This window comes from Daldinia decipiens (genome assembly GCF_022478715.1).
Source record: "Daldinia decipiens strain CBS 113046 unplaced genomic scaffold F4813scaffold_3, whole genome shotgun sequence".
Classification (NCBI taxonomy): domain Eukaryota; kingdom Fungi; phylum Ascomycota; class Sordariomycetes; order Xylariales; family Hypoxylaceae; genus Daldinia; species Daldinia decipiens.
In genome coordinates, this window is record NW_026054546.1 from 1,285,844 (window position 1) to 1,312,698 (window position 26,855).

General features: G+C 48.8%; 10 protein-coding genes across 10 annotated transcripts; 5 read left to right on the top strand and 5 right to left on the bottom strand.

Moving 5' to 3' along the window:
• Nucleotides 1-585: 585 nt before the first annotated feature.
• F4813DRAFT_398391 (uncharacterized protein) lies at nucleotides 586-3,358 on the bottom strand (the record flags this gene model as incomplete). The annotated part of the gene is made up of 1 exon (XM_049248044.1): nucleotides 586-3,358. The coding sequence occupies one exon, from the start codon at nucleotides 3,356-3,358 to the stop codon at nucleotides 893-895; it is 2,466 nt and encodes an 821-aa protein (XP_049103887.1). The 3' UTR covers nucleotides 586-892.
• A 318-nt stretch (nucleotides 3,359-3,676) lies between these two features.
• On the bottom strand, nucleotides 3,677-5,013 carry F4813DRAFT_346224 (dephospho-CoA kinase). The gene has a single exon (XM_049241829.1). The coding sequence runs from the start codon at nucleotides 4,863-4,865 to the stop codon at nucleotides 4,041-4,043; it is 825 nt and encodes a 274-aa protein (XP_049103888.1). The 5' UTR covers nucleotides 4,866-5,013; the 3' UTR covers nucleotides 3,677-4,040.
• Nucleotides 5,014-5,447: 434 nt separating this feature from the next.
• Nucleotides 5,448-8,305, top strand: F4813DRAFT_346225 (phosphoribosylamine--glycine ligase). Its single transcript, XM_049241830.1, has one exon. The coding sequence runs from the start codon at nucleotides 5,683-5,685 to the stop codon at nucleotides 8,053-8,055; it is 2,373 nt and encodes a 790-aa protein (XP_049103889.1). The 5' UTR covers nucleotides 5,448-5,682; the 3' UTR covers nucleotides 8,056-8,305.
• Nucleotides 8,306-10,866, bottom strand: F4813DRAFT_346227 (alpha/beta-hydrolase). The gene is made up of 2 exons (XM_049241831.1): nucleotides 9,141-10,866; nucleotides 8,306-9,087 (listed from the first exon to the last, which is right to left on the bottom strand). Exons 1-2 carry the CDS (start codon nucleotides 10,607-10,609, stop codon nucleotides 8,655-8,657), a joined length of 1,902 nt encoding a protein of 633 aa, XP_049103890.1. The 5' UTR covers nucleotides 10,610-10,866; the 3' UTR covers nucleotides 8,306-8,654.
• A 911-nt stretch (nucleotides 10,867-11,777) lies between these two features.
• On the top strand, nucleotides 11,778-14,808 carry F4813DRAFT_346228 (uncharacterized protein). Its single transcript, XM_049241832.1, has 4 exons — nucleotides 11,778-12,084; nucleotides 12,189-12,506; nucleotides 12,563-14,267; nucleotides 14,323-14,808. The coding sequence occupies exons 2-4, from the start codon at nucleotides 12,205-12,207 to the stop codon at nucleotides 14,503-14,505; spliced, it is 2,190 nt and encodes a 729-aa protein (XP_049103891.1). The 5' UTR covers nucleotides 11,778-12,084; nucleotides 12,189-12,204; the 3' UTR covers nucleotides 14,506-14,808.
• Nucleotides 14,809-15,256: 448 nt separating this feature from the next.
• F4813DRAFT_346230 (calponin homology domain-containing protein) lies at nucleotides 15,257-18,423 on the bottom strand. The gene is made up of 4 exons (XM_049241833.1): nucleotides 17,855-18,423; nucleotides 17,711-17,777; nucleotides 16,674-17,653; nucleotides 15,257-16,622 (listed from the first exon to the last, which is right to left on the bottom strand). The coding sequence occupies exons 1-4, from the start codon at nucleotides 17,899-17,901 to the stop codon at nucleotides 15,719-15,721; spliced, it is 1,998 nt and encodes a 665-aa protein (XP_049103892.1). The 5' UTR covers nucleotides 17,902-18,423; the 3' UTR covers nucleotides 15,257-15,718.
• A 428-nt stretch (nucleotides 18,424-18,851) lies between these two features.
• Nucleotides 18,852-20,922, top strand: F4813DRAFT_346232 (uncharacterized protein). Its single transcript, XM_049241834.1, has 2 exons — nucleotides 18,852-20,599; nucleotides 20,658-20,922. The coding sequence occupies exons 1-2, from the start codon at nucleotides 18,971-18,973 to the stop codon at nucleotides 20,688-20,690; spliced, it is 1,662 nt and encodes a 553-aa protein (XP_049103893.1). The 5' UTR covers nucleotides 18,852-18,970; the 3' UTR covers nucleotides 20,691-20,922.
• A 28-nt stretch (nucleotides 20,923-20,950) lies between these two features.
• Nucleotides 20,951-21,754, top strand: F4813DRAFT_176876 (Tim10/DDP family zinc finger-domain-containing protein). Its single transcript, XM_049239273.1, has 3 exons — nucleotides 20,951-21,132; nucleotides 21,198-21,372; nucleotides 21,571-21,754. Exons 2-3 carry the CDS (start codon nucleotides 21,255-21,257, stop codon nucleotides 21,735-21,737), a joined length of 285 nt encoding a protein of 94 aa, XP_049103894.1. The 5' UTR covers nucleotides 20,951-21,132; nucleotides 21,198-21,254; the 3' UTR covers nucleotides 21,738-21,754.
• A 350-nt stretch (nucleotides 21,755-22,104) lies between these two features.
• F4813DRAFT_176841 (60S ribosomal protein L25) lies at nucleotides 22,105-23,442 on the bottom strand. The gene is made up of 4 exons (XM_049239271.1): nucleotides 23,061-23,442; nucleotides 22,800-22,867; nucleotides 22,413-22,705; nucleotides 22,105-22,334 (listed from the first exon to the last, which is right to left on the bottom strand). The coding sequence occupies exons 1-4, from the start codon at nucleotides 23,086-23,088 to the stop codon at nucleotides 22,247-22,249; spliced, it is 477 nt and encodes a 158-aa protein (XP_049103895.1). The 5' UTR covers nucleotides 23,089-23,442; the 3' UTR covers nucleotides 22,105-22,246.
• A 1-nt stretch (nucleotide 23,443) lies between these two features.
• Nucleotides 23,444-25,319, top strand: F4813DRAFT_177038 (putative methyltransferase-domain-containing protein). Its single transcript, XM_049239274.1, has 3 exons — nucleotides 23,444-24,202; nucleotides 24,373-24,798; nucleotides 25,191-25,319. The coding sequence occupies exons 1-2, from the start codon at nucleotides 23,549-23,551 to the stop codon at nucleotides 24,595-24,597; spliced, it is 879 nt and encodes a 292-aa protein (XP_049103896.1). The 5' UTR covers nucleotides 23,444-23,548; the 3' UTR covers nucleotides 24,598-24,798; nucleotides 25,191-25,319.
• The last annotated feature ends 1,536 nt before the right edge of the window (nucleotides 25,320-26,855 follow it).

Sequence of the window (26,855 nt, forward strand, 5' to 3'; positions counted from 1 at the left end):
GAGAAAAAACTACAGTGGTTTCGACCAACAAAACAGATAGTATATCTTTCTACTCTGCTTATACGCAAAGATAAGTTGTTTTTTTAGTCTTGCTGAATTGAATTAATAACAACTATTCCACTCTGAATTTTATTTTTGCTGTGTTTATTGTAGGCATCTTGTGAGATGTGAATTCGACTAACCTAGGGCTTGGTGTAACATCAGGGGAAGGCTTCATTGGTACGAAACATGTTGCGTTCCGATACGTCGAGATATTTTTATATCGGACGGGTACGTAATATCGGCATACCTACCTATCCCAAGCACAATAATATATTTCAAGTACAACAACATCGTTTTATCAGGTATCTACAAGGACGGGCCTATGATTATTTGTAAAGTGTCTAGGTTAAGTTAATTTAGTATTTCAGGGGGATAATAAGTCTCGTTACGACAGGCAGGGTGAGCTATGTATACCAGGAAGACAACCCGTATTTCTATACTTTAGCCTTATGTTCAGGTATACGCGCGTGTACTCATGCGTGAAGGGCCTAAATTTATTGTATTTCTCTACTTGTGCCCATAACCAGCTGCTACGTAGCTAGCTAGCTAGCTTTTCCTTAATTCCTAGTTCTTGATTCCCCTATCCCCTGATTCCATATAACGGCCTCGATATCTCCCTCCCCTAGCCGACCAAAACGCCTGTCCGAGTATGTAATACCAAACAGCAAGGAGAAATATATAATACAAGCGAATTGATAGCAGCTCTATCCATAAACGAGAATTGTGTCAGACCATGAGCTTCCCCGGGATTTCGCCTAGGAAACTGATTCGGTGTAAATAGGGATGAAGGATGATCATGGAATGACTATTTCCACAGTTTGAAAGAAGAGCGCGCGTAATCGTATAAGCTCTACCATTCGACGTTCTGCTGCTCCTTGCCATCCTTGTTCTTATCGTCGTCGTCGAAGGCGCCGCCGGAGCTCTGAGCCACGTCCGGGTCTCCCCAGCCCGTGTTGGTGCCCCAGCCGCCGTTACCGTTACCGTTACCGTTACCACTCCCGGAAGCCTGTTTGTTCTCAGACTTGCCTTTTTCCTTTTGCTTCCCCTTTCCCTTCCCTTTCTTGTCATTACCGTTTCCACTAGTAGGGGGTCCGACGTTGTCCGGACTGGCGCGAGGTTTCGAGTCCTCGTTCTCTGATGGTGGATTACTGACCCAGCACCCAGGCGGTCCCTTAGGCGGAGTACTGCGCTTAGAACTCTTGCCGCCATTATTCCTACCATTTTTGCTGCCATTGTCGCCATCCTTTTTGCCGCTCGGATCACCATGTACCGCCACATTATCAATACTAGCATTGCCTCCAGCCGGTTCGGAAGAATTGCCATTGCTATTATCTTCGGCCGGTTTGGATGGATCTGTGCCCCCTGTAGTGGTTTCTTGCGCATCATTCCCACCCCATGAATTATCACCAGCAGTAGCGTCATTGTTGCCGTCCCCCCAGCTGGTAACACCTCCCCAGTCTCCACCATTGTTATCACCAAAATTTCCGTTACTGGTTTGGTTACCGTCATTTTGGGGTGCAGGACTGAAGCGTTCCGAGTTGGTCTTATATAATTGTTCTGCCTTTGCAATCACATCATCAAAGAACCCGCCTCCTCCAGACTGCCCAGCCTTGTTAGTATCCTTGCTATCATTATTTCCCCCCTCTTTGGATTCCGAGGCCTTTTGCGAGCCATGATCACTCTGAATGCCCCATGACTTGCCCTTAGCCCCTTCGTTCCCCTGAGGTTTCTCGGGGTCGGTAATCTCGATACTCGGGATGACATTCGATTTTCCGCCGCGATCACTTCTTGGATTTGTTTCTACCTGCTTCATAGGCTTCTTGGTAGGTGTACTGTGTTGTTCAGACCAATCTTCGTTGTTCTTTCGGCCGGGGTCTGGTGTAAAATTAGAGCCTTTGGCTTCCTGGGCTTGTTCAGGAGGCTTACCAATCGTCACGCTACCATATCCTTGGAACCAGGAATTATCTGCAGGCGCTCTCCGAGTCGCGGCTGGAGGATGTTGGGAAGGCTCTTGCTGGGGGAGATAAGGTGGTGGTTGTGGTGGTGGAGGTAGCGGAGGCTGTCCTCCAGGGAAGGACTGGAACCCAGCAGCTTGCCACGGATTATGTACTGGGTATGACACGTTGACGGTTGGGTTCTGGTTTACATATGGTGCGTTGGGGTAGAGTTGTCCATATGCGTTACCGTAATGCGGTCCATGATATACTCGCATGATTCCGTGTACCCCATCAAAGAAAGCATTTGGTCGAGGATCATTGGGTAATTCGACAGCGTGCTCAACCTGCAACATACGAGCATGAGATGGCATAAGGAAGTTTACTTGCTGGGGTGCATATGGAGGATTCTGGGGTGGATATTGATTCGTTTCTGCTCGCTTCTTTTTGATTGCGTCGGCCTCCTGAAGAATCTTATCCTCATCTAAGCTGTCTTGCTTAGATGCTCCTTTCTCCTTTGTACCCTGCTTACGACCATCCTTTTGCTGGTCTTGTTTTTCATTCTTGTCCTCGCTGTCCGACCTTCCTTCCTTGGTATTCTGGTTGTCTTGTTTATTCTTTTTCTTATTCTGTTTTCCCTGCTTCGTTTTCTTGCTTTGGCTATTCCGCTTCTTCTGCTTGTCCTTATTCTTCCCTCTTCCCTTGTGAGGCTCTTTCTCAGACTCGGACTCGCTTTCGGACTCGCTTTCACCTCCAGTTTCTTCGCCAGTCCCAGCGTCGGTATCAGTCTCAGTTTCCGTTGTCTCCACTTCACTATCAGACTTCTTACTGACATGTTTGGACTTTTGTTTAGGTCTTCGTTTGCTATTTACTCCTTTGGAATTTAGTGCTTCTGCTTCCTTAGCCTTCTTCGCCTTGTGTCTGGCGTGTACAGCAGCTGCGTTGTTGCTTCCATCCGCGGTCGAGACGTTTTGTTGCTTCTTGCTTTTTCCTTTAGTCTGATTTGTCTTCTTCAATCTCCTCCGCGCTGCAATGCAGTTCGTACAGGGACAATCTAGGATTATATCTTCGTCTGTAGCCGCTTCATCATCGCTGCTATTAACTTCAACCGCTGTACTGCTAGCATCTGTGTCCACGTCAGGCGAGGACTGGAAACGTGGTTCCTTGGCTTCAACCTGATGGGCGTTGTCTGTGAATCGAACTTTCTTTCCACGGGGCAGTCTGGTTCGTCCCGTTCTAGGATATGTAAGCTTCAAAATGTCGGATTCGTATTCATCGTCAGTCTCGAGTTGGAGTGCAAGAACTGGACGAGGTTTCTTAGGCGTCGAACTATGAGGTGCGTTTTGGCCAGCCACCCACTCATAAAATGAATTGGGTGGCATATTACCAAGTCGACTTGAACTATCCGACTAGACCTATCAAATCCTAGATTGTGTCGAGGTACTCCTTAATATGGTAATAAAGGAGAGGACTCAGAGGCGGTATCGAGCGCCGGATAGGTATAAATAATCACACGATAAATATTCAATTTCGTAGTAAATTATGAAAAAGAAGGATAGCATTAACCTAGGGTTGACAGGATTGACAGGATTGACAGGACCGACAGGGTTGGGCGTAAGAATCAGAAAACTTCCAAAGTTGAGTCAGGAGGTTGTTGTCGAATATGATCAAAACTGTGTGACGGGGTTGGATTTGCTTATCAATGGACAAATATAATAATTATCTAACCTAGAAACTGAAGTGGGATTTTGGAAATTAGCTACATTATCTGGGTAAGTAATAAGGTAGGTACGTAGACTGCCTAAGATAAAAAGGGAATTGCGAATGACTTGAACAAGTGCCTGTTTCCCTGCTGGTGAATGAAGAGTGTTTCCTTACGTCACGTCACCCTTTCCATTCTCCATTCGATTATCCATGGCAACCACAACACATAAGCATTATATATACCCGATAAGATGTTGCATGCAATATTACATGCAATGTGTATAAACGCAACACCTGTAGTATTCCAGTAAAGTAATCAAACTCGCATATACTTAAGAAATTACCATGTGAGACTCATAATTATAACTTTGACTTCTCATCCAACTCCATCTCTTTCCACTTCTTGTTGGCGCGAATATTTTGCCAGTACACCCACGTGCCTGCAGCAACGCCAACCGGAGGAACGAGGAGGCATATCCAATTCCACCACGGAGGACTGCTTTTTCTGATCTCTGCGAGCGCGGCATCTATATTAACTTTTAGCTCTTCCTTCGAACCGTCGTTCCATATAACTACCCCCTTCCCCTTTCCTCTTGCCTCACATCTCTTCGCTTTCAACCTCACGTCCGTCTGGCTTAGAACGCGGTTCTGCGCATCTTCTCGGCTCAGATGCCGGTCACGTTGTCTAAGTCTTTTCATCTGCACCTCGGGGTCTCTGACAGCTACTACCATCACCACGCCGGATAGCCTATCCCAGCCGCTTTCAAAGAGTAGTGGCACGTCCAAGACGACGGCCCAATGACCCTTCACGTAATTCCGAAAGATGGACCTGTACACCTCCTTTCTTACAGCTGGGTGCACAATGTGGTTTAGAACATCTCGGTCTTTCTTGCGCTCTTCGCTGTTACCGAAGACACGTCTGCCCAGCGCCGGTCTGTTCAGTGGTCTGCCTTTGCCGTCTGGGCCATCGGCAGGCATAGACTCGGAGACAGGAATTAGCAAGTCCGGCGTTGTAGGGCCGAAGTGCTTCACGATGGATTTATAGCCACTTGTTCCAGGTTCTACAACTTTGCGCGCCAGTATATCTGCATCGATGATTGGCAGTGAGTGAGGCGGCGAGGAAAGGATGGAAGACACGGTTGATTTGCCAGTGGCAATCGAACCTGTCAATCCAATGAAGAGCATAGTGATGACGATTAATTAGTAGTTAATGGTTCTGGCGTGGATTATCTTGTATGTAGTTGGTTAGTCAATCAAAAACATATGTAGGTCCGTAGGAACTGCATCGATAGAAGTTGTCTCGATATAGTTGGACTAAGGGGGGGTCACCCCTCCTGTCCTCCTGATAGATGAGCCGATGAGCCGCATACTTCTTGTCTCATCTAGGCTAAGCGTGCCTTATCTAATCTACGCTAGTGTTTGATCACTCGGTTGCTTGTTTGGGGACTTGGAGAGTACCTCATTGGAGTATCGAAGGTGTTCTATTAAAGGATGCATGCAGGTTTCGTACGCTACAGATAGACGATCTAAACTTTGGTATAGATCTTAGTAAATCCTATTTAGCCTAACCTTATTATTATGTATTCTCTTTAAACTAGTAGTTATACTTGTACCATACCTATGTTACATAGGTACCTTACATGTATATTCAAACTTGCTGCTGACTCGAACATGCAGCAACCCGTTTCGATAAAAGGTTGCGTTTCCAAGTTACCTAACCTAGGTACATGTATGAAACTGTTCGAGGTATGTAAGTGCATTACATGTAAGCAGGCTGTGATGCAGGTAGGTACATAGCGGCCCCGCTAGATATGCGGGGGAGGGGTAACTTCTCAGGTGAGGGGCATTTTTACAGCCAGAAAATTTTGGAAGATGGAAGTTACAACATGTACACACATAATTGTCACTTCCCTTAAAACCCAGGGCCGGGTTAGGTTATAATCTTTATAATCCTTATAATCAACAATTGCTCTCATCTTGACAAATTATACACTTTTCAGCCATGGGGATCGAATACCCTCTCCGTGTTCTTCTCATTGGCAATGGTGGGAGAGAACACGCAATTGCGTGGAAGCTCAGCCAGTCGCCTCTAGTAGAATCAATTATAGCTGTTCCAGGAAACGGAGGCACAGCGACATGTCCCAAAGTCACCAATAACACTTCGGTGTCAGCCGAAGACTTCCCAGCTTTACTCGAACTCGCAAAAGCAAATAACCTCAATTACGTGATCCCTGGTCCTGAGGCCCCTCTTGTCGCAGGAGCTGTCGACTTCTTCGAAAATGCGGGTATTAAGAGCTTCGGCCCCTCAAAGAAGGCTGCACAGATGGAGGGCAGTAAGACCTTCTCTAAAGACTTCATGAAGAAGCACAATATACCAACAGCCGCATACGAAAACTTCTCCGACTACGATAAGGCACGGGAATACCTCGACCGCGTGCAACACGACGTAGTAATCAAGGCAAGCGGACTGGCTGCTGGAAAGGGTGTCATCATACCCACGTCGAAGGAGGAGGCGCAACAAGCCCTTAAGGATATTATGCAGAACAAGGAATTCGGGTCTGCGGGAGATGAAGTCGTCATTGAAGAATTTTTGACTGGTGACGAGCTAAGCATCCTGACTTTCAGCGATGGCTACACGATAAAATCTCTACCGCCTGCGCAAGACCACAAGAGAATAGGGGAGGGAGACACAGGCTTGAACACGGGCGGTATGGGATGCTATGCGCCGACTAATATTGCTACACCGGACCTTGTGGCGCAAATCGATCGTGATATTATCCAGCCAACTATCGATGGCATGCGAAAGGATGAGATGCCTTTTGTTGGTATCCTTTTCACCGGGCTCATGATCACTTCGGCTGGCCCCAAGGTTCTTGAGTACAACGTCCGATTTGGTGACCCAGAGACTCAGACTGTTCTGCCTTTATTATCGCAAGACACAGATCTGGCTAAGATCATGGTGGCCTGTTCAGAGCGCTATCTGGATAGCGTTCTGATTAACATCGAGCCCAGATTCAGCGCAACCGTCGTCGTTGCTGCTGGTGGATATCCCGAGTCCTACGCCAAGGGCGACGAGATAACCGTCCAGACCCCTCCCGAAGACATCAACATCTTCCACGCTGGCACAAAACTAGCAAATGACAAGTTGCAAACAGCGGGCGGCCGAGTAATAGCTGCTAGCGCTACTGCCGCAGAGAGTCTCCGGGCCGCGGTAGACAAGGCATATGAAGGAGTCAAGCTCATTCAGTTCAACAAAATGTACTATCGGAGAGACATTGCCCACCGTGCCTTCAAGCCGACGACTGATACTAAAGAAGCCCTGACATACGCAGAGGCAGGCGTTAGCATCGACGCCGGAAACCAGCTCGTCGAGCGGATACGAACCGCCGTCCGATCAACTAGGCGTGCCGGCGCCGACGCCGAAATCGGTGGCTTCGGAGGTGAAGTTGACTTGTCCAAAGCTGGTTTTTCGAGCGATGCGCCTATCATGGTTGGCGCCATCGACGGCGTCGGCACTAAACTCATGATCGCGCAAGCGACTAAGAACCACAGCACCGTAGGAATCGACCTGGTTGCTATGAACGTCAACGACCTCGTCGTTCAGGGCGCTGAACCCGTCATGTTCCTCGACTACTTCGGCTGTAGCCGCCTCGATCCCGAGGTCGCCGCCGTATTCGTCGAGAGCGTCGCTGCTGGGTGCCGTGATGCCGGATGTGCTCTAGTCGGTGGCGAGACCGCCGAAATGCCGGGTATGTACAAGGAGGATGACTACGATGCTGCTGGTGCTGCCATTGGCGTCATGCGCGCAAGCAGCCGGCTTCCGCGTCTCGACGCCATGGGCGACGGCGACGTACTTCTAGGTCTTGCTTCATCCGGTGTTCACTCCAACGGATTTTCCCTCGTCCGCCGCATCCTCGCGCGCGAGAAGCTAGACTACGCAAGCCCCGCCCCCTGGGATACTTCTGCCAAAAATGTAGGCGAGGCCCTCCTAACACCAACCCGCATCTACGTCCGCTCCGTCCTGGCCTCGCTATCACAGCTCAAGGGTCTTGCACACATCACCGGAGGCGGGCTCACCGAAAACGTACCACGTATGCTCCCCCCCCGTCTCGCTGCCGAGATCGACGTAAGCACATGGCAACTCCCTCCCGTATTCCGCTGGTTACGTGCTGCGGGTAATGTTGCGCCTACGGAAATGGCGCGGACGTTTAATACTGGCGTGGGTATGGTTGCTGTCGTTAGCCCCGGCGATGCGGAGGCTGTTGCGCAGAAATTCCGGGAGAACGGAGAGACAGTGTATACTATCGGCAAGTTAACGACTAGAGCGGAGGGGGCTCCGGGTTGTGTGCTGAAGAATCTGGATTCCTGGAGTTAGGTTAGGCCGGGGCAATTAAAAAAGAAAGAAAAAAGGGGGTAGGGTCTGGCTCGAGGAGGCTGAGCTGATAGGATACGGTCGGTAGGAAGGGAGGCAGGGATTTATACTAAAATTCGCGAATGTCTTTGATTCAGTTGTATCTCGCCGATTGACTGGACTTCATACATACCCATATAAAAGACATACAGCCTAGCCCTGTAGCTAGCTACTTGATATACCACGCCGGTGACAACAAAACCAATAAGACGATATATATATGTATATGTATATTTGTGTATATGTATAAAAGAATATGATATGATATGGTGATATGATATACTCATGCTCGTGTCAGTCGGTCGGTCATATGAACCATGGTGACAATAATAACAACGATGATAAATAAATAAAATCCACATCGGCGCCTCAACCCAGTCGTAGTGCGACATTAGAACAAGGAAAAAAAAAAACCCTCGAATAATGCGATCCAAGTAAACAAGTAAGCGCCAACAAAGCTCCAATCTAGTCCAACTGGATAAACAATAAAGCAATTCGATCTATGCTGCTAATCAACACAACGTAGGCTGCGCGAAGGCCTACACTTACATATGAATACACCTCTATATCTCGTCGTTGACCCACTCCTCGCACACGACGGCGCCGGTGGCGTCTTTTGCGCATTTCTCCCACTCCTTGCACATACCGACCCAATTCCGCTCGACGCAGTGGGATGTCGTGGGTTCCGGCTTGGGGGCGGCGGATGTAGGGGTTGGTGTTGGCGGGGGGGAGGTAATTACGTGGGCCGGGGAGGTAGTGGTGGTGGTACTGACGGTTGCAGGCGTCTTGTCATTACAGCCCCACCAGCCCGGTGATGTGCAGGTGGTAGACGAGGTTGTGGTGACAGAGGTAGAGGTAGACGTAGTACTCGTGGTGGTGGTAGTAGTTTCGTCATTGCAGCCGAACCATCCTGGGGTCTTACAGGTCGAAGTCGAGCTGCTTGAAGTGGTAGTGCTAGGAGTTCCCGTCGTTGTAGTTTCGTCAAGACAGCCCCACCTATGAGTTGTTAGTTATGCTAATCTTAGAAAAGGGGAATTGAATGGGCTTACCATCCGGGCGTCTGGCAGGTAGCCGTTCGAGTGCGCGTCTTAGTCGTGGTGGAGCTACTCGAGGTTGTTGTCCCATCCGTACTGTTGCTCTCGTACATTTTCCAGTTCGCGCAGTCTCTGCAGTCTGGGGTAAACTTGCACTTCGGAACGTCATCGTACTTTCGAATGACATCGTTGATCACAGATCGTATCTTGTGAGTTCCGATACCTACTCGCCAGCCATGGTCGGCAACCGTGTCGTAAGTGCACTCGTAGCCGGTATGACATGCCGACTCCATGGCGTATCCTGCAAAAGAACACGAGGCGGTTGCGCCATTGCATGTTCCTATGTAAATAGGGTCGGCCGTATGTCCAAAGTGGTACGTTCCGGTGTACTGCCGCGTCTGAGGAAAGTTGGGGTCTGCGTGTGGTGGAACAGGAAGACCCAATCTTCCGGCTGCCAACGCCTCGGGGACGGCCTCAAAGGTCACAACAGGAAGTCCGTATGTCAAACCAAGTAGAGAGCTAACTGCTCCACCCAGTGAATGTCCAGAAACCCAGACATCTGATTCCGGATAAATTTCCGTAACATTTGCGTACAACTCTCTTACTGCCTGATAGTATCGATTTTCATCACGTAGAGCGGTCTTCACACACGTGTTGTTACAGGTGTAGGTGCTAGTTGCACAGTCGCAGACTTGGTGCCATGACCATTGGCCTTGCTGGGCACAGCAGCAGCTGAAGAAGAGGTTATCGTTGATCTTGTCATTGGTAGTCGTACCCTCTCCATCAAACACGGCCGGTGACGTTCCCTTGAGACCAATGATGATGGTGGAATTATTTTCGTCGGCCCAGATATGCCCCCTGAGTCCATCGGTCTCCCAGCCGAAATCAGCACTCCTATTGAACGGCTCTCCAACTTCTTCCCAGTCCGGCATACCGGGTTTCTCCACATATGCATCGGACGCGACCAACGCCATGGTCAAGACGGTTTCTTTATCGGTGACATCGGGGCCCAAGACGTCGTCGACAGCCCATGCAGATGGGCTGCTCGCGATGACATAACCGCGTTGGCGGGCCTCGGCAACCAACGGATCTATAGTGCTCGGCCGTCGATCAACCAGACGCTCAATCTTCCGAGGTTGACTCTTTGCCTTCAAAGGCATTATTCGCTCCGCAGCATGTCCATCTTCGCCGGCCAACCATACCTCAGCCTCTGGCTCAAGAATGTCTTTCCTTCGGTGAAGCCCAGGGTGGCGGTACGTCCCGTGGTGGTATATGTGACGTAGTGTAAAGGTATGCTCGGCCGGTTGCGGCGGTTCTGGTATTAAAGGTGTGAGTAACGGCGTGTCTGGGAATGTCGCCTCTTGGTTTTGGAGGCTAGCAGCCGCCGGAGAGGCGGATATTGCGAGGAACGACAAGAGCAGTTGAGCTGTCACTCTGCCGGCGGAGTGACATGTTGAACCCTGGCGTTTCCGCCTCGAACCCATGGCTGCTGCTTTTATACCGGATTTAGGGCGACAGGAGAAATGAATGTGTAAGTTTTGTAAGGTTATTGATGGGTAGATTAGATAACAGGTAGATGAAAAGAAAAAAAAAATAAAAGAAGTCTCGATAGGAGGTGAGTATTAAAACGTTGAATGATGGGATAAAGGTAAGGTAGGCGTATGTCCAGTGATCACGGCACCTGGAGTCCCCACACGAACCTGGGGCTGTTATCGCGTGGACAGTAGTGCTGCCTATCGGGTTATCTCCCTATGACAACATTGGTCCAGCCTGACAGCTTACTAGGTAGCAGGTAGGCTGCTGGCCATGAAAGTTCCGACCACCGAGCCTTACCCTTAGGTAACCTTACCATTTAGGTTGGCCATGTCCTTGGTAAGTACCTATGTACCCAGTCCTTGATTAAGAGTACGAGGTAACTAAGACATTCAGACATTAGGTCATTCTAGCAACATGCTCAGATCTGTCAGTGTTTTCAAGATTTTTATACATAGCTAGCATAAAAATGACCTGTTCCAAACCCGAGATTTCACATAGGTGTCATCTACTATTATCGTCTGTTTTGCTGATCTACCTCGCAGGCTGCACACATATGTATAGGTATGTAGACATATATCCTACCGTATCTCCATCAGGTGCTTGCATGAACATTGGTCCTATGTACATAAGCTGGTACCTACATGCGAGGCTTACAAGGATAAGTTGGTAGCTCCCTATCATGTGTTAATTGGGAACGGTAAGAAGGACCATGTCCAAAGTGAGATGCCCGAAATCAATAAGAAACATAACAGGCTGATATAGTCCAAAGCGGCATTCAAAACTCTAAGACATAAACAAATGACATGTTTAAGGTGGGTATATTATATATGTAGGTAGGTACGTAGAATATATTTGTTAGGTAGGTAGTGACCTACATGTAATATAGAAGTATTTAGGTTTGAATTCTACCCCTGAGGCAAGGCTAAGCTATATACCTAGGTACATATGTGCTTACCTAAGTCCATTATTAGCCCGTTATCATTTATCATGTATCGATGTGGAGCTTAGCTTCCATTATCATCTTACACTTAGCTAAGGTGCTACAAATACCTACCTATCTAAGTACAGTATCTATCTAAGTGCAGTACATGTATCTAAGTGGGTAACCTAGTAACTTGTACATGCAGATGCAGATCCAGAGAGCTTCCCGGAATAGCAAACTCCCTCTTACAACAATCTGCACACCTGCACACCTACACAACTGCTAAACATAACACATTCGCTCTCGTCTCTCATAATCTTTGCTATTCCTCATTGTATCTGGCCTTGATGCACACTCTATCCATGTTTTGCCCTGCTTAGCCTTAATGGCTCTCCTTTTATCTGCCATAATCTGATAGAGATAATAATACCACATATATTGTCGTCTTGGTATACCCTATACCCTGAGCCAGCTCGTATCTTCCGTGTCCATAGTGGAGAGGTATGATGTCCCTGCAACATGTTTCATACCTTTGTTAAATACTTCATGCTCTTCCGCATTGCTCTATTACATAGTAGCTCTTTAACTAATAACATTACATCCAGCTTCTCACACTTCTTCATGGCGCCTACTACCCCTTCCAAAGGCTCCGAGCCAAAACCCGGATCGCTTGCCACCTCGAGCACTTTCCCCCGTCACTCTCCTTCGCAAACGAAAGATCCTCGACCCACCCCCCAACGCGCAAATACCACAGAGAATGGTGCTATCCCGCCTGTTACAATTACCCAGGAAACTCCACCACAAAGGCAGAAAGAGAAGATGGATACATTTGAGTCGGAGACTATTGATGATGTAGTTGAAGCACCCCGCGCTTCGGTGGATATGGACGATATACCAATTGAGCTGATTAGCAAGGCGGACAAGTTGAGTTCAGACGAATCTTGGCCTGGCCTGGACACGACTAATACGTTTACCTCAGCTTCATCGACTCGCTTTCCGCTAAGGTTCACCCCTCACCACCGAATATCGATCATCTGTCTAGGCTATTTCAAGATTTTTATCACGTTGCTGCTTCACATATCCGAACCCATATAGACAGCCTTGCTACCCGACAAATGCGAGAAACTTCGCCAACTCCGTCGAGTTATTCTAAAAGCTCACCAGCCAGCTTACTAAGAGCCAAAGCGGCTTCCTTTACTAACAAGGAGAAAGCTAAAGAAACACTAGTCAAGGGAGAGCAACAAATGCTCACGGCTGAGGAGTTTGCTGATAGAAAGCGAGCTAAGAAGGCACTGGAGCAGAAGAGGGTCCTACTGGAGGAGGCGGTTGAAAGACGGCTTTGCGAAGGGATTTATGACCGCATATATCGGCATCGGACTACCCAAGATGAGGCGCAGGACGACAAGCTTAGATCCAAGACGGCCGCATTGGCTCTTGTTGGCATTGGCCCTGCAGATTTAGGCGTCGACCTCGGAGAAGTTTCCGAGGACACTCCTGAAGCCCGCATGAAGAAGCAAGAACAGATTCGAGAATACTTAGACCAGGCCCGGAAAGATCTGATGTTGATGCATGAGAAGAGGTACCCCCTGGGCAAGCTTAATCATCTCAAGGCTGCTCATAAGAGCATCGTTGACACGTTGTCTCACTTTCATCCTTCTTCGTCAGCTGACGAGATTATGCCGATGCTCATCTATACGCTGATAACTATGCCGCCTGAGAAACTCGCTGTAATTAGCGATTCCAATTTCATACAGAGATTTCGATGGGAAGAAAAGCTGGAGGGAGAAGCCGCATATTGCTTAACAAATCTCGAGGCCGCAATCACTTTCTTACAGACAGTAGATCTTGCCAGTCTTAGAGCGGACGAGGCGTCGTCGGGCCCCTTAAAATCAGAGAGCCGGCCTGAGATGCAAAGGACGGAGACCTTCCCACCTGCTTACACGGCAGGCTTATCCGCGACAATATCAAGTACGGTTGCTGCAACTCATGACAATACCAAGAGTGCAAAACCTTCACCGTCATCCGACAGCTTGCGGGCTGCTATCCAACGCCGCAGGTTGAGCGACCTTATTCAAAGTCCAGCCCAGGCTTTTGGGAATGCAAGCGATTCGCTGTTTAGCACAGCCGACCAAGGTTTCAAGAACATCGGAACTAGTCTAGGCGATAGCTATAAGTTCTTACTTGGTAAACTTCGAGACAGTTCCGCTAGCGGACGGGAACTAGTTGTCCCACGAACCCTAGACGAGGCGCGGAAGCTCATAGGCACCCCGCCTCCAGAAGATGATACTTCGGTTGATGGGAATTCGGCACATGGACCCGAGGATCCCGAGCGGCCAACGCCTGGAAAGGATGATAAATTATTATCCCTTGTTGGTGGTAAAAGGCCGGTAAGGGATCGAAGTACAGACAGTACAAGGAGTGCTCAGAGTACAAGCAGCTCTAAAAAGGTACTGTTCGCGGAGGATAATAAGGAGAGAACTCCTACTCCAACCGCCACGTCGTCGCCTGCATCATCTAACCCGGCCTTGGTCGAATCAATGCGGAATCTGGGCAATTCTCTGAATCCCATGAACCGCTTCTCGGGAATAAGCATGATGCGTGGGTTTGGACGCGCGGCGACGATTCCTGTGACACCTACGAAGGATGGTACTGCTAAGACGACAGACGGAGGAGACTTAGCTACGGTGAGAATCTTAGGAATATTTACACCGAGTATATTATACTGACATATTCGCCTAGGCATTTCCAGATATCGCCACGGCGCTACCGCCGAAAGATATCCCAAAAATAGATCCGCCCAAGAAGAAATTTATGGAACTCCAGAACCCTACAGACCTAAGGATTGGCGATGTCTTAGAGCTACTGCGAGACTACCGCCGGTTGGCTGGTGCTCTTAAGGATATGGATGCTTTCAAGGAATAGGCGGTTGGTTCGTTCTTTATATATAACTAAACTTTACTACGATTGCTGGAAACATACGCACGTATCCTATCTATAGCGCATTTTGCATGGCTTTGGAGTTTTTTTTTTTTTTTTTTTTCGACGGAACGTCGCAACTAAGATGGAGGAGGGTTTTGATCTTATATAGAGGAAGGCAATGGGAGTTGGCCGGGTGAGAATCTAAGTGAGACGCTGATGGTAACTCACACACTTAACACCATACTCACGTTCACGTCTCAGCTACAAATCATCAGATAAAATGAAATCAAATAACAAACAGACAAACACTTTAAAAACCAAAAAAGGGATGATTATGTGCAACTATGCATTATCTTCGTATTGTATTGTATTGTATTGTATTGTATTAATCAAGGGGGATGGGGATATATAAACTATCAACAGGACCCTGACTTTCAACTTGACTTGGCTCGAACTCGAACTCGTAAAGCAAAGCAAAACGCCGACTTTCGAGAAACGGAAACACTTAGTTAGTAAGTAGTAGTGAAACGGGCTGGCTGGCTCACAGGCTCACAGCAAGACGAGGCCCCAAAACGCATGGCCAGCCCTAATGACAGTCCTTATTTTAGCGTACCGTAGTTCCCCCAGCGTAGGAGGCATCGAGATGACACGCAGTTGCACAATATACCACACACATCGCAGCCCGATCGATGCGGCTCCCTAAAAAGTAGCCTAACCTAATCTCTTTCTCTCTCTCTTTAAGCTCAGACCCCCTAGCATAGCATAGCATAGCATAGCACAGGTAGCTCATAGCCAGTCAGCTTTTTTCCTCCTCATATTTCCCCTCCATGCATACCTCACGTCTCCCCGTCTCTGTATTAACTTGCTTCCGTAGCGACATAGATAACCTAGCCTAGCCTAGCCTAGCCAGCCAGTGTCGCCCCTGCGAAGGTTCTCCTTTTAATCCGACCACGATTCCTCCTCCTCCTCCTCCGACCTCCCAGCGCATACAAGGGGGTAGTCCGCAACATGAAAAAAAAAAGTATAAATGCAGTCTAACGCAGCTGATTGGGTTCGAGCGCGGAGATTCCTTGCCCGCCTTACTTGTTATTAAATACGTACGTATGTCTGTACGTGTGTGTGTGTGTGTGTTTGTTTGTATGTAGTAGCCCTGGCACTCTTATAAGTCAGGCCACGCTCGACTTGCCCCAACTCGACTCGAGTTGACTTGGGAGATTTAGTGATACCCATTAGCCTTCTTCGTCGGACTAGCCCTGCCATTCGTAATATCCTGGAGCGGCGCCCCCGCCCCCGCCGCCGCAGCACCAGGAGCAGCACCACCGCTATTGCTATCGCGGCGCTCAGGTCCGGAAATCAGCTTCTCCATGAAGCTGATATAATCGAACTGGGGGACGCCGCGATCCTGCGCCATGTCGGGGCCATTGTGTTGAGGCACAATCTCGCAGAGCTTCTCGATGACGTCGTCGGGGACGAGGGAGTGGCGCAGGTCCATCTCGGTGACGTACGGCTTGCCGTCGGCCACCTCGCGGAAGCTCTGGAACACCTGCTCGGCGGTATTCTGGTCCTCCGTCACGTCCACCATGAATCGGATGAACTGCTCGAATGTGACTCTGTCGCGACCCCGCGACGTCTCCGCGAAGTAGTCGTGCATCTCGTCCTCGCTAAACACCAGACCCAAGGACGCCAGTGCCGCCGAGAACTCCAGCTCTGCCAGAGAGTTCGTGTCGTCCCGGTCGAAGTATCGGAACACGGATTCGAACTCTTCTAGCTGGATCGGTGTTAGGTTCGTCATGCTGCGCGCCACCATCTGGTTCTCTAAGAAGGCGAGCTTCTTCTGCACCGACGACTTGATGAGCCCCAGTTCGTATAGCAGCTCGTCGTACGTGTAAGTTGTGAAGTCGTTCTCTTCGATGTTAGCTTCCTGACACTTGGCGTCGACGGCTGCGATCTTTTCTAGGTAAGCGTCCAGCGGCGGCAGGTTATCGCTTAGTTTTCGCACGTGCAGAAGTTGATCTTCTACATCTCCTTCGAGACCCGAGATGGCTATTTGCATTGTATTAAGAGCCAGCGCAAAGTCGTTGGCCTTGTCGGCAAACGATTTACGTAGGGCGTTCTTGATACTGCGGTAATGGTCAGCGAAGGAGAATCAACTATGCCTAAGAGGAACTCACTCTCGAATAGTCTCGTTAATCAGTTGGGCGCGCATCATCTCAGCCTCGGTTAATTTAGCCCATTCTCTATCCGTGGTCTCTAACGACAGCTCTGGAGGGGGCTCATACGCTCTAAGTCGGTAGGTCCCAAGCTTAGTCTTAATGTTTCCTAATAACGTAGCCAGGTCACTCTTCTCGGCGACCCATTCTCTCTTCTTACCCCTCTTATAAGATGCGAACTCGGTTGCTTGCCTCTTTGCGTCGACGTACGTTCCTTCGAAAGTTGCTTGCTGCCATTGTTCTACTTGCTCCCTGATCTGTCGTAACAACTCTGCCATCCGCTTCTCGTAGGCACTCTGCATCTCCCATGCTCCTTGCATGTTGTTAACGAACTTCTCTACTCGTCGGCCAGCATTCTCTACCTTCTCCATCTGCGAAAACGCGTGGAACCAGTAGGCGATATACGTCATCAAACTCCTCTCATCAGGCTTAGCAACATCGCAAACATCTTCGACATCAAGCAAGTCGGGGATACCGATCTCCTTACTGGCGATATCGAATGCTAGTTGCATGTTCCCTCGGTGGTCGGATTTGTCTAAAGCGTCGTAGTCGATAAGATCGGGTCGATGGATGTCTAACAGCGCGCAGAAGGCGAGTCCATCGTTCCAGCTACTACTGAAATCCCGAACGTCGACTTCGTCGTAACAGGCCGTTTTACGTTGACACCACAGGAGAAGACCCTCCTTGGCTGTCATACCCTCCTCGTTAATATCGCTAATGGTAAATCGCAGAATAAGAGTCCAAATAAGACCTAGGATAATTTTGCGATTCCCGTCGACTACATCTTCTGCACCGATATTGGTCATCTGAATCCCCCTCGACGTAATAAAGTTGAGCGCCGTGTTGGCATTCTCGAACTTCTGTACTCGCAACTTCGGTTTCGCCGCATATCGTCCCAACGATTCGTTGGACAAGCATTCGAGCAAGTGTATTAAAAGCACCTACGAATTAATATTGTCAGCTAAAAGATATATCGGTCTGGCAGCGGATATACCTACAGCATCGCTGAGGTCGGCAACGAGATCCTTAACCACTAAACCCCTCGGCAAAATCTTGTTATTCATCCTAACATTCCAGTCGTGTTAGTTACTGCTACTAGCAATCTCATCGTAAAAGAAGTATCAAATGAAATGGCGGCTAACCATTTTGTAAACGTCTTCTGTTGGACGTTGATCCACTGGTGAGCCATCTTGGATGAGGCGAGGCCCCCCGGCCGCTCAGGGGAAGCTTAAGTAGAACGAGCGGGCGCGATGCAATTCGAAGTCGTATTTATGCGATCCTTTTCGCCTTCGACTATTTATCGCTTTCCGAAGAAGTCGAAGACTAGATACTAGATACTAGATACTAGGATACGACGAGCGTGGATCGCAAATACTTGAATTCGATTCGGGCTGCGATCGGTTGGGTAGAATTATTATTCGAAAGGTCTCCTTTATTGCGGGATCTCGGCTTTGTAGAAGATGAAATATTGTAGCAGGATTACAGGCGAGGCGAGGCGAGGCGCGGCGCGGGATCGGGTTGAAATACTAATGGACTAATGGCTTAATGGCTTAAAAGGCATACAACAATTAAGAGGCTGGAGAAATAGTAGTAAATACAGGTTAACTCTGCATAATCACTGTTTCTCTTCTCTTCTCTTCTCTTTCTCGTGGTGTTGTGTTGCTAACGTTGCATCGAGCTGCCGAGTTGGGAATGCTTTGGTGATTGTGTACATCTTTACATCCTTTGTGTACTTCTTTCTGCCTCTTTCGACGTCCATAATTGGTTGCTAAGGGGATCCGATCATCCCCCTTATTCTCCCAGCCCCGCTACGGGGTCCCTATAATTATCGATAAGGAGACAAGTATGTACATACATGGTAACTCCTAAATGTTGGAAGTGGATTTGTGGGCTGAGGTCCCAGGGTCCCTCGTAAGATCTATTGATGGTAGGTACCTAGGTACCTACATAGATAGGTGCTATGTACATACAGATATGAAGAGGTACGTAGGTACATAATATATCTCTCCACACCGGCCTGCTGCATACATACATGTATGTATGTACATGTAGGTAGTGAGGTATCCTATGTATGTACACAAAAAGCAGTTGCCCGGGAATAGAGTTTCGCCGCCATTGTAGAATCGGCTAATTCCATAGAATTATTAATTATTTTTTGCTGCGTCAGCCCAGTAGTTTAAGCTTAAAACTCAATCGAATGTTTTTACTTTTATAACCGTCGTCCGTGATAGCGGTTTGTCGGTTTGATCATCTTAGACATGGCTTGCAGGTCAAGACTCGCTCCCGCTTTAAACCGGGTAGCGATACCGAGTTTGAGAAGATCCGTGGCGGTTGTCAATCCGGTCATCAACCCGATCATCAACCCGGTCATATCTGCTGCGCGACGTCTATCAAACACCGCTCCGAGGAGGTTCCGAGAATCCAGCATAAGATGCGCCGGATTCACAACCGATTCCTACCCCGAAATCAAGCGGGATGGCCGTTTTGCTCAGATAACAAATGAGCACGTGGGCTATTTCAAGAACCTTCTCGGCAAGGATTCGGCTGTCGTCGACGGTGTAACCGGCAATGCCGGGGAAGATGAGATAGAACCATTCAATATGGACTGGATGCGGAAGTACAAGGGCCATTGCAAATTGGTGCTGAAACCGGGATCTACCGACCAAGTCAGCAAGATCCTGAAGTATTGTAATGAAAACATGTTGGCTGTCGTCCCTCAAGGAGGTAATACCGGTCTTGTCGGCGGCTCTGTACCTGTATTCGATGAGATCGTCATCAGCACTAGCCGAATGAACCAGATTCGATTCTTTGATGAAGTGACCGGTGTCCTAGTTGCGGATGCAGGTGTCGTACTGGAAGTAGCCGACCAGTTCCTCGCCGAGAAGGGTTATATTTTCCCCTTAGATCTTGGTGCTAAGGGTTCCTGCCACATCGGCGGCAACGTCTCGACCAATGCTGGCGGGCTGCGGTTGTTGCGGTACGGAAGCCTACACGGGACTGTCCTAGGCGTCGAGGCCGTTCTTCCCGACGGGACAATCTTGAACGACTTGAGCAGGTTGCGGAAAAACAACACCGGCTACGACTTAAAGCAGCTTTTCATCGGCGGAGAAGGAACTATTGGAATGATCACTGCAGTATCGATGCAATGCCCCCAACGATCTAAAGCTGTTAATGTTGCGTTCCTCGGTGTTGAATCTTACGATAAGCTCCTGCAAGCTTTCAGGGAAGCTAAGACGCAACTTGGCGAAATCTTATCTGCCTTCGAGTTAATGGACTCCCAGAGTCAGGACATTTTCCACAAGGTCAAGGGGAACAAACGACCTCTTGATGGCGAACACCCTTTCTACTGTCTAATAGAGACAAGCGGTTCAAACTCCGAACACGATAGCGAGAAGTTGGAAAACTTCCTCGAAGATGTCATGTCCAAGGACATTGTTAGCGACGGTGTTATGGCACAAGATGAGACCCAATTCAGGTCGCTATGGAGCCAAAGAGAAGGTATCACGGAGACCCTAGGGCACTGGGGTGGAGTATACAAATACGACGTGTCGATCCCCATAAAAGAAATGTACCAGCTTGTGGAAGATACCAGGAAGAGGCTAGAAGACGCAGGGCTAAAGGATGACACCGGAGAGTCTCCTGTCGTCGACGTCGTTGGTTACGGTCATATGGGAGACTGCAACTTGCACCTAAATATTGCTGTGCGGAGATATGACAAGAAGGTAGAGGAAGCTCTCGAGCCGTTTGTTTACGAGTGGATCAGCAAGAGGAACGGCAGCATCAGTGCCGAGCACGGCTTAGGTATTGCTAAGAAGAAGTACATCGGGTATAGTCGAAACGAGACGACGGTAGGATTGATGAAGCAAATTAAGAACCTCTACGATCCAGTCAGTATCCCCTCATTCCGCCTCTTTGGTCTTTAGACTATACTAACATGATCTCCAGAATGGCATTATGAATCCTTACAAGTACATATAGAGATGAATTGTACACTTGTAAAATTTATAGCGTCTTCAACAGATGAATTTAGGTTATTCCAAGGCTAGGTCACTGTATATATGGACTCAAAAGGAGGTTGGAAATGAAAAAAAGGATACCCCATGAGCAATCTGTAAGGTAAACTACATACCCAAAGTTTCTCTACAGATGAAACGTCTGACTCTACATGAAAACTTATACAACGATATAAAAATATAAAAAGTATTTACAAGTATATACGCCTACTTCCCTTAGTGTATCCTATGTAAAAAGCCTCAATTCTCGTGAAATCTCAATAGTTATTCAGAGCAAACTAGGTACCTAGGTACCTAACCTATACATGTTACATGAGTGGGTATAAGTCTTATCGATAAGAAAGACACATCGAATTTGATAAGACAAAAAAGAGCCCGTCCAGGAAATTTACATACTTCGTCCTCGAGTAAGTAGATATCGTCGCACCACAAGACCACCCCCGTGCCAGACTCGCCCTTACCCTTCTCAAAGTACATACATTAGGTACATACATGCATTAGGTACCTACGCAAGATCCGCACCGCAAAAATGGCCGACGGCAACATCAACCTCAACGACTTCGACCTCAGCAAGCTGAACGGGAACGACAAGGCCGAGCTGCGCCAGTTCTTCGCCAACGAGGGCCAGAAGGCTCGCATCCAGACCAGTACGTTACGTAGTTTCTCTCCGGGACCCTGACTGACCCCTTCGTCCTTGTACAAATCACTACCTACCTACCTACCTACCTACCTACCTAATCTACCCAATCCTCCCTCCCACCTCACCCCGCCTCCGCGCAAAAACCCACAAATCAAGTATCGGTTACCTAGGTACTAACACATATTCCTCCCTCCCCCCTCCGCAGCCGTTCACTCCCTAACCGACATGTGCTTCCGGAAGTGCATGACGAGCACGGTCCGCAGCGGCAAGCTGGACAAGGGCGAGGAGGGCTGCATGGTCAACTGCGCGAACCGCTTTATCGACGTGAGCCAGTTGACCGTCAAGCACCTGCAGAACTTGCGCCAGGGTTAGATGGATATTATGGGAAATCCGTGGTATGGGATTTTCACGATCGATATGTGCCGGCCGTGAGAGAATACGTTAGGTATGATGAGGAATTGTATGAATAGCTACATACGAGCATCAAGAACTGGGGGGCTAGGAGCGCATCGCGTGGAACGAACTGTCTTAAACGCGGTATCCGGGGACCGGGGACCGGGTTAAAGGCGCCAGATGGACGTATAAAACTTGTAACCATAAAATCACCACCACTAATAGATCACCTGGGAAGCCAAACCACATTAACAATCAAATCACCTTAAACAAGTTCAATAATTCGTGTCTGAGAAATCAATTCTTTTCCGTTGATCTCATAAGCCTAGCCTAGCCATCCATAGGCAACGCAACGCCGGCCTTTATGCATATAGTCCACCCGGACTCGAGAATGTGCATCTAATCAGCACAATCTGCCATGTCATCACTTGCCAAATCATTGCTGAACCACCGCGCGAATCAGGTATCCCCCTCTCGAACCCGCTAATTTAAACAAGGGCGAGCTTGGTAGCCGCAATGTCGAGGGCGTCCACGTCAGCGGTCAGACGGCAGTAAGCCTTCTTGGAGCCATTAGGTCTGTATCACGTAGTCAGTAAAACCGTACCAAACCAAAACACCACCAAGACCAAAATTTGATAGTGGTCGGAAACCTACCGGATGAGAGTGTTGATCTTGACGGTGTCGATGTCGTAGAGTTTCTTGAGCGACTGCTTGATCTGGGCCTTGTTGGACTTGGGATCGACGATGAAGACGAGGGTGTTGTTCTCCTCGATCTTCTTCATGGCGCTCTCGGTGTTGAGCGGGTGGATGATGATCTTGTGCTCATCCAGACGGGGCTCATGGGGGACAGACTTGCGGTGGTACTTGGGCGAGCGCGAGAGCTGGAGGGTCTTGGGGCGGTGGAAGGTCGTCGAGGTGCGAACCTTGCGCTTCTTGTGCGAGTTGTCCTGCGCCGACCATTAGCATTCCGAGGGGTGGAAACTTTTATGGAAGCCGATCATCACATCGATATCGACATCGACATTGCTATTGTTAACTTACGCCTTTGAGGGCAGCCTTAGCAGCAGCATTGGCTTGCTTCAGACCCTTCGGCGCCTTGGAGGCACCGCCTGTGTAGAGAAAAAACGCATCAGCAATCGCTCTTGAATCAGAACTCGCAAAATCTGCTCTGCTCGATGCATCGGCCAGGAAGACGCGCGCGGAAGCAGCGCCAATTCCGACGAATAATCATCGTGTGGGAAATCTTGTCCAAGACGACTGGCGACTTTATTTATGGTGGTAGTGGTGGTGGTGATGATGTACCTTTCTTCGTAGCAGCCTTGGGACCCATTGTGATTGTGCTGGCAGATGTTGGCTGTTAGTATGACTTCGCGGTTGTCGTCTCGAGGAGGTTGAAAAGATCGAGCGAAGTTCGAGTGGTCGAAAATTAGTTGGAGGTAGATTTTGCAAAATTCGCTTAGGGTATTTTTGCGTTGTGGACCCACTTAGAAGTCTACTGGGTAAACTTCTGTAAAACTTCGGGAGATTTGAACTAGTCCGCCAGTGCATCCTCCAGCCAAAAATTTATGCGTTTGCACGTGACACACATGGACTTCCCGGAACTTCATACACTGTGTTCGCCTATTGATTTGTACTTTGTAGTACAGTGCTTTATATATCAACACTGTATTTATACTTTCCCAATACCAGGCAACCAGAACCTAATGTTCCTTACCGCACAACCTTTAAAAGTACTACGACTTATACGACACAACAGCGACTAGGCCACTAATTTGATACTTTCTGGCGTGATGGGGGTGAATAGGAGAGGCCGAGTGAAAAACTTGACTACAGGGCGACCTCCAACCGTCTTAAAACCGAAGTCGATATCAAGAAAAGCTACCAGGACATTAATTAATTCCCATCATGTACTAGAGAAGAAGAAAGCTCAGGCCGTAGCTAAAGGGGATATAGCTATGCAGGCCGCAGTTGAAGCCGAGATTGCTGCCCTAGGGGGCCTCGAGAAATACCAACAGGCCAGCCTTCAAGGCCAGCGCCTCGACCGCGGGGGAGACAGCTCCCGCGTGCTCATGGAATGGCTTAAGTCGATGGACTCTAGTCTCTCTTCTTCTACGGGAACTCGACCAAGAATGCTTGAGGTGGGTGCGTTGAGTACTACGAATGTATGTTCGAAGAGTGGTGTCTTCGAGGTGGAAAGGATAGACTTAAACAGTCAAAGCGATGGTATTTTACAACAGGACTTTATGAAAAGACCGCTACCTAAAGATGATTCTGAACGATTCGACATAATTAGTCTTTCATTGGTCCTGAATTTCGTCCCTGATGCTATGGGACGAGGTGAAATGCTTCTCAGAACTTTGGATTTTCTCAAGGAACCTGATACAGACAGCTCATCTCAGCTACGTGATATCTTTCCGAGTCTGTTTATGGTTCTACCAGCTCCAGTAAGTCACTTCTCAATATTGTTAAAGTTGCCTCCTATCTTTTTCGGGTCTCGCCGTCGTCCAGGCAGATATAGCTATTGGAATCGGCATGTGATACATGCAAGCAATTTCCTACACGTTTACTTGCTACTACTACTATAACAGATATTGCTAACCAATGAATACTACAGTGCATCACCAACTCGAGATATATGAACGAGGCTCATATAGAGTCCATCATGAGAACATTGGGATACGTAAAAGCCCAGAGCAAGACCACTCAGAAACTCGTCTACTACCTTTGGGTCAGGAAGTCGCTGCTCCAATCGCCTCTTACGTCGTTCAAGAAATTGGAACTTCGATCTGGCCACACTCGAAACAACTTCGCCATCGTGATTCGCGGCTCATCAGGGTGATAGCCAGTTTTTCAATCAAAACTCCAAGTGCCGTTCACACCCACAAGGCTCGCAGATGAGACGCATAGCCACCTAATCGATTAGAACATGTCGACAAAACTTGCGATGGTGGGTACCGTCGCCGCGTTAATCTGATAACGCTCTCGTCGCTTACTCTCGAGAGAGGGTTGCAGTTTGCGTGCACTACCACCTCAGGTTAGTGTCAGTCAGTCGTCTTTCCGCCCTACCCCTTACTTTATTATGTCTCAATCTGCCCGACGTGTATCCCACTGGATGCGCCTCTGACAGCTGGGTTAGCAGGGAGGGCACCTTTCTATCTATCTATCGAGATCGCCAGTCAGTGGACTCGTGTGTGGTGTTAGGTCTACCCCGCAGTCAATCGTCTATCTATCCGATAGGCTTGCATCGAAATTCGGGTCAGGCGACGTCCGAGCCATTTGTATGGGAACCGATTAAACTGCTTTTGGGGCACTCCGGGTTCCCGTCTAAGGGGAACAGTCGAAATATCTGACGATATATTGCCTGATGATTGGCAACGAAGACGCATATCTCACCCATCGCAAGGATCAATTGCTAAAATTCACAATATGCAGCAATGCCTTCGGTCGTATGTGATTACCTGAGCTAGTGTGATATTGGGGAATATATTGGCGATCCTAGTTGAAACGCATACTACCGTTTCTCTCGTTTCTCCCGCTTCTCCCGTAATCGCTAGCGTTCTACGGGGCAACTTTACCCGGGGTCTTCATTGCAGCCACGCTTCGTTACTGGGACTATTGTTGATGGGAAAGTCATAGCGACGACAAGATTCGGCCAGACAAGCGCATATCTGTTCCTTGGGCATAGACAAGGCCATCTCCCGACTCGCCTTAGTCAGGCCAGCTCCAACCGGAGACAAGTTGTTAACCAGCAATGGACCAATGCGATTCGAAACGATTATGAGTTCAAGGGCGTCTGGGTGTCATTACTTCCTTAGCTACATAATACCGACATCTGCTAGACGCCCAATTGGCCAGTCGCGCCTCCTATTTGTCAAGATGGCGTTCCTGGAATGCGTTCTAGACCCTGGGTTGACGACAAGTCCTCGTGGGAGGGAGGAGGCCCTGCGTACGTTGAGGCGGCGTCACCCCAATCGGGAATATACATAGTCACTATGTCACGATTCAGGACTGGAGTTGCTAGCGGCAACGGCGAAAGCGGGTGCCTTTCTTTACCTGCCTATGCACACACAGACGTACATACATACATACGGTACATATGGAGATGGGCTTGGCTCCAGTTGATGAAGACCAGACCCCCCCGCTTTGGTCAGATGACGGACGGACGATCAAGCAATCAAATCAACTATACAATTCGTTACCTAACATAATGCAGCACATGTATAGACTGATAGCGGATACCCCTTAGTTACGAGTCATGTAACCTGGTGTAGGTATACTATGTTCATATGTACGTAGTTCGTTTACCCCGGATTCCACCCTGTAGCACGGAAACGATGTCCCAGCCACGATCGCCGACCTTCTTTTTAAATCATACGTAGCCGGGGGGCCGTCGTGAAACTGCCCACTAGTTTATCATCACGCGTGCGCCCGCGTTGGAGATCGCCGGGGGGGTCGCTGCGGGGTCGGAGACTGGATAGACCCATTGGAAACAGGCTAGCTACCTGGGCTTCGCGGAATCAATGCGTGTAGTGTAGTGTAGTGTAATCGTGCGTTATTGCCGGGACTTTCTGATGGGCTAGATGCTAGTTTACGTTGACCGTTACTCGCCTCCCGAGTGATGCGGAAAATTGCTTGGAGGATGATGATAATTGCCAGCTGTAAGGGGTCACTAGCGATATCTATCATTGGAGAACCCCATCTACGATTCCGAGACATCAACAACCGGTGAAACTAGATGATGCTACGCAAGTATACCTGTCTCCGATCGATTCGAAGAAACACCAATTCCTGTGTTTCGGTTCTCATACTAGATAGAACAATGGATGATTTCAAAAGGGCACGGTTTCTCTGCCTACTAAAGCAATAGTCGCTTGACTATCTAGGCCCGATCCGCACGAAGCTACGGGTGGCTAGCCTTTAATCATCACGCTTGGGATATAGAGAACACTTGGATCCTCTAGGAAACGATCGGTCTGCTAATTAGCCTACAAATCGTAAGGGGGGGGGGGGGGGGGGGGGGGGGGGGGGGGGGGGGGGGGGGGGGGCGGGGGGGGGGGGCGGGGGGGGGGGGGCGGGGGGGGGCGCGCGGGGGGCGAC

Excerpts from the sequence above, each read along its gene's own strand:
- F4813DRAFT_346224 (XM_049241829.1), bottom strand. The coding sequence starts at position 4,865 with ATGCTCTTCATTGGATTGACAGGTTCGATTGCCACTGGCAAATCAACC.
- F4813DRAFT_346225 (XM_049241830.1), top strand. The coding sequence starts at position 5,683 with ATGGGGATCGAATACCCTCTCCGTGTTCTTCTCATTGGCAATGGTGGG.
- F4813DRAFT_346227 (XM_049241831.1), bottom strand. The coding sequence starts at position 10,609 with ATGGGTTCGAGGCGGAAACGCCAGGGTTCAACATGTCACTCCGCCGGC. Across the intron at positions 9,088-9,140 it reads ACCTGCCAGACGCCCGGATG|GTGGGGCTGTCTTGACGAAA; the intron begins GTAAGCCCATTC and ends AACAACTCATAG.
- F4813DRAFT_346228 (XM_049241832.1), top strand. The coding sequence starts at position 12,205 with ATGGCGCCTACTACCCCTTCCAAAGGCTCCGAGCCAAAACCCGGATCG. Across the intron at positions 12,507-12,562 it reads CTGATTAGCAAGGCGGACAA|CTTCATCGACTCGCTTTCCG; the intron begins GTTGAGTTCAGA and ends CGTTTACCTCAG. Across the intron at positions 14,268-14,322 it reads ACGGAGGAGACTTAGCTACG|GCATTTCCAGATATCGCCAC; the intron begins GTGAGAATCTTA and ends ATATTCGCCTAG.
- F4813DRAFT_346230 (XM_049241833.1), bottom strand. The coding sequence starts at position 17,901 with ATGGCTCACCAGTGGATCAACGTCCAACAGAAGACGTTTACAAAATG. Across the intron at positions 17,778-17,854 it reads CAGAAGACGTTTACAAAATG|GATGAATAACAAGATTTTGC; the intron begins GTTAGCCGCCAT and ends CTGGAATGTTAG. Across the intron at positions 17,654-17,710 it reads TTGCCGACCTCAGCGATGCT|GTGCTTTTAATACACTTGCT; the intron begins GTAGGTATATCC and ends ATTAATTCGTAG.
- F4813DRAFT_346232 (XM_049241834.1), top strand. The coding sequence starts at position 18,971 with ATGGCTTGCAGGTCAAGACTCGCTCCCGCTTTAAACCGGGTAGCGATA. Across the intron at positions 20,600-20,657 it reads TTAAGAACCTCTACGATCCA|AATGGCATTATGAATCCTTA; the intron begins GTCAGTATCCCC and ends CATGATCTCCAG.
- F4813DRAFT_176876 (XM_049239273.1), top strand. The coding sequence starts at position 21,255 with ATGGCCGACGGCAACATCAACCTCAACGACTTCGACCTCAGCAAGCTG. Across the intron at positions 21,373-21,570 it reads GAAGGCTCGCATCCAGACCA|CCGTTCACTCCCTAACCGAC; the intron begins GTACGTTACGTA and ends CCCCCTCCGCAG.
- F4813DRAFT_176841 (XM_049239271.1), bottom strand. The coding sequence starts at position 23,088 with ATGGGTCCCAAGGCTGCTACGAAGAAAG. Across the intron at positions 22,868-23,060 it reads CAAGGCTGCTACGAAGAAAG|GCGGTGCCTCCAAGGCGCCG; the intron begins GTACATCATCAC and ends TTCTCTACACAG. Across the intron at positions 22,335-22,412 it reads AAGATCAACACTCTCATCCG|ACCTAATGGCTCCAAGAAGG; the intron begins GTAGGTTTCCGA and ends TACGTGATACAG.
- F4813DRAFT_177038 (XM_049239274.1), top strand. The coding sequence starts at position 23,549 with ATGGGGGTGAATAGGAGAGGCCGAGTGAAAAACTTGACTACAGGGCGA. Across the intron at positions 24,203-24,372 it reads TTATGGTTCTACCAGCTCCA|TGCATCACCAACTCGAGATA; the intron begins GTAAGTCACTTC and ends TGAATACTACAG.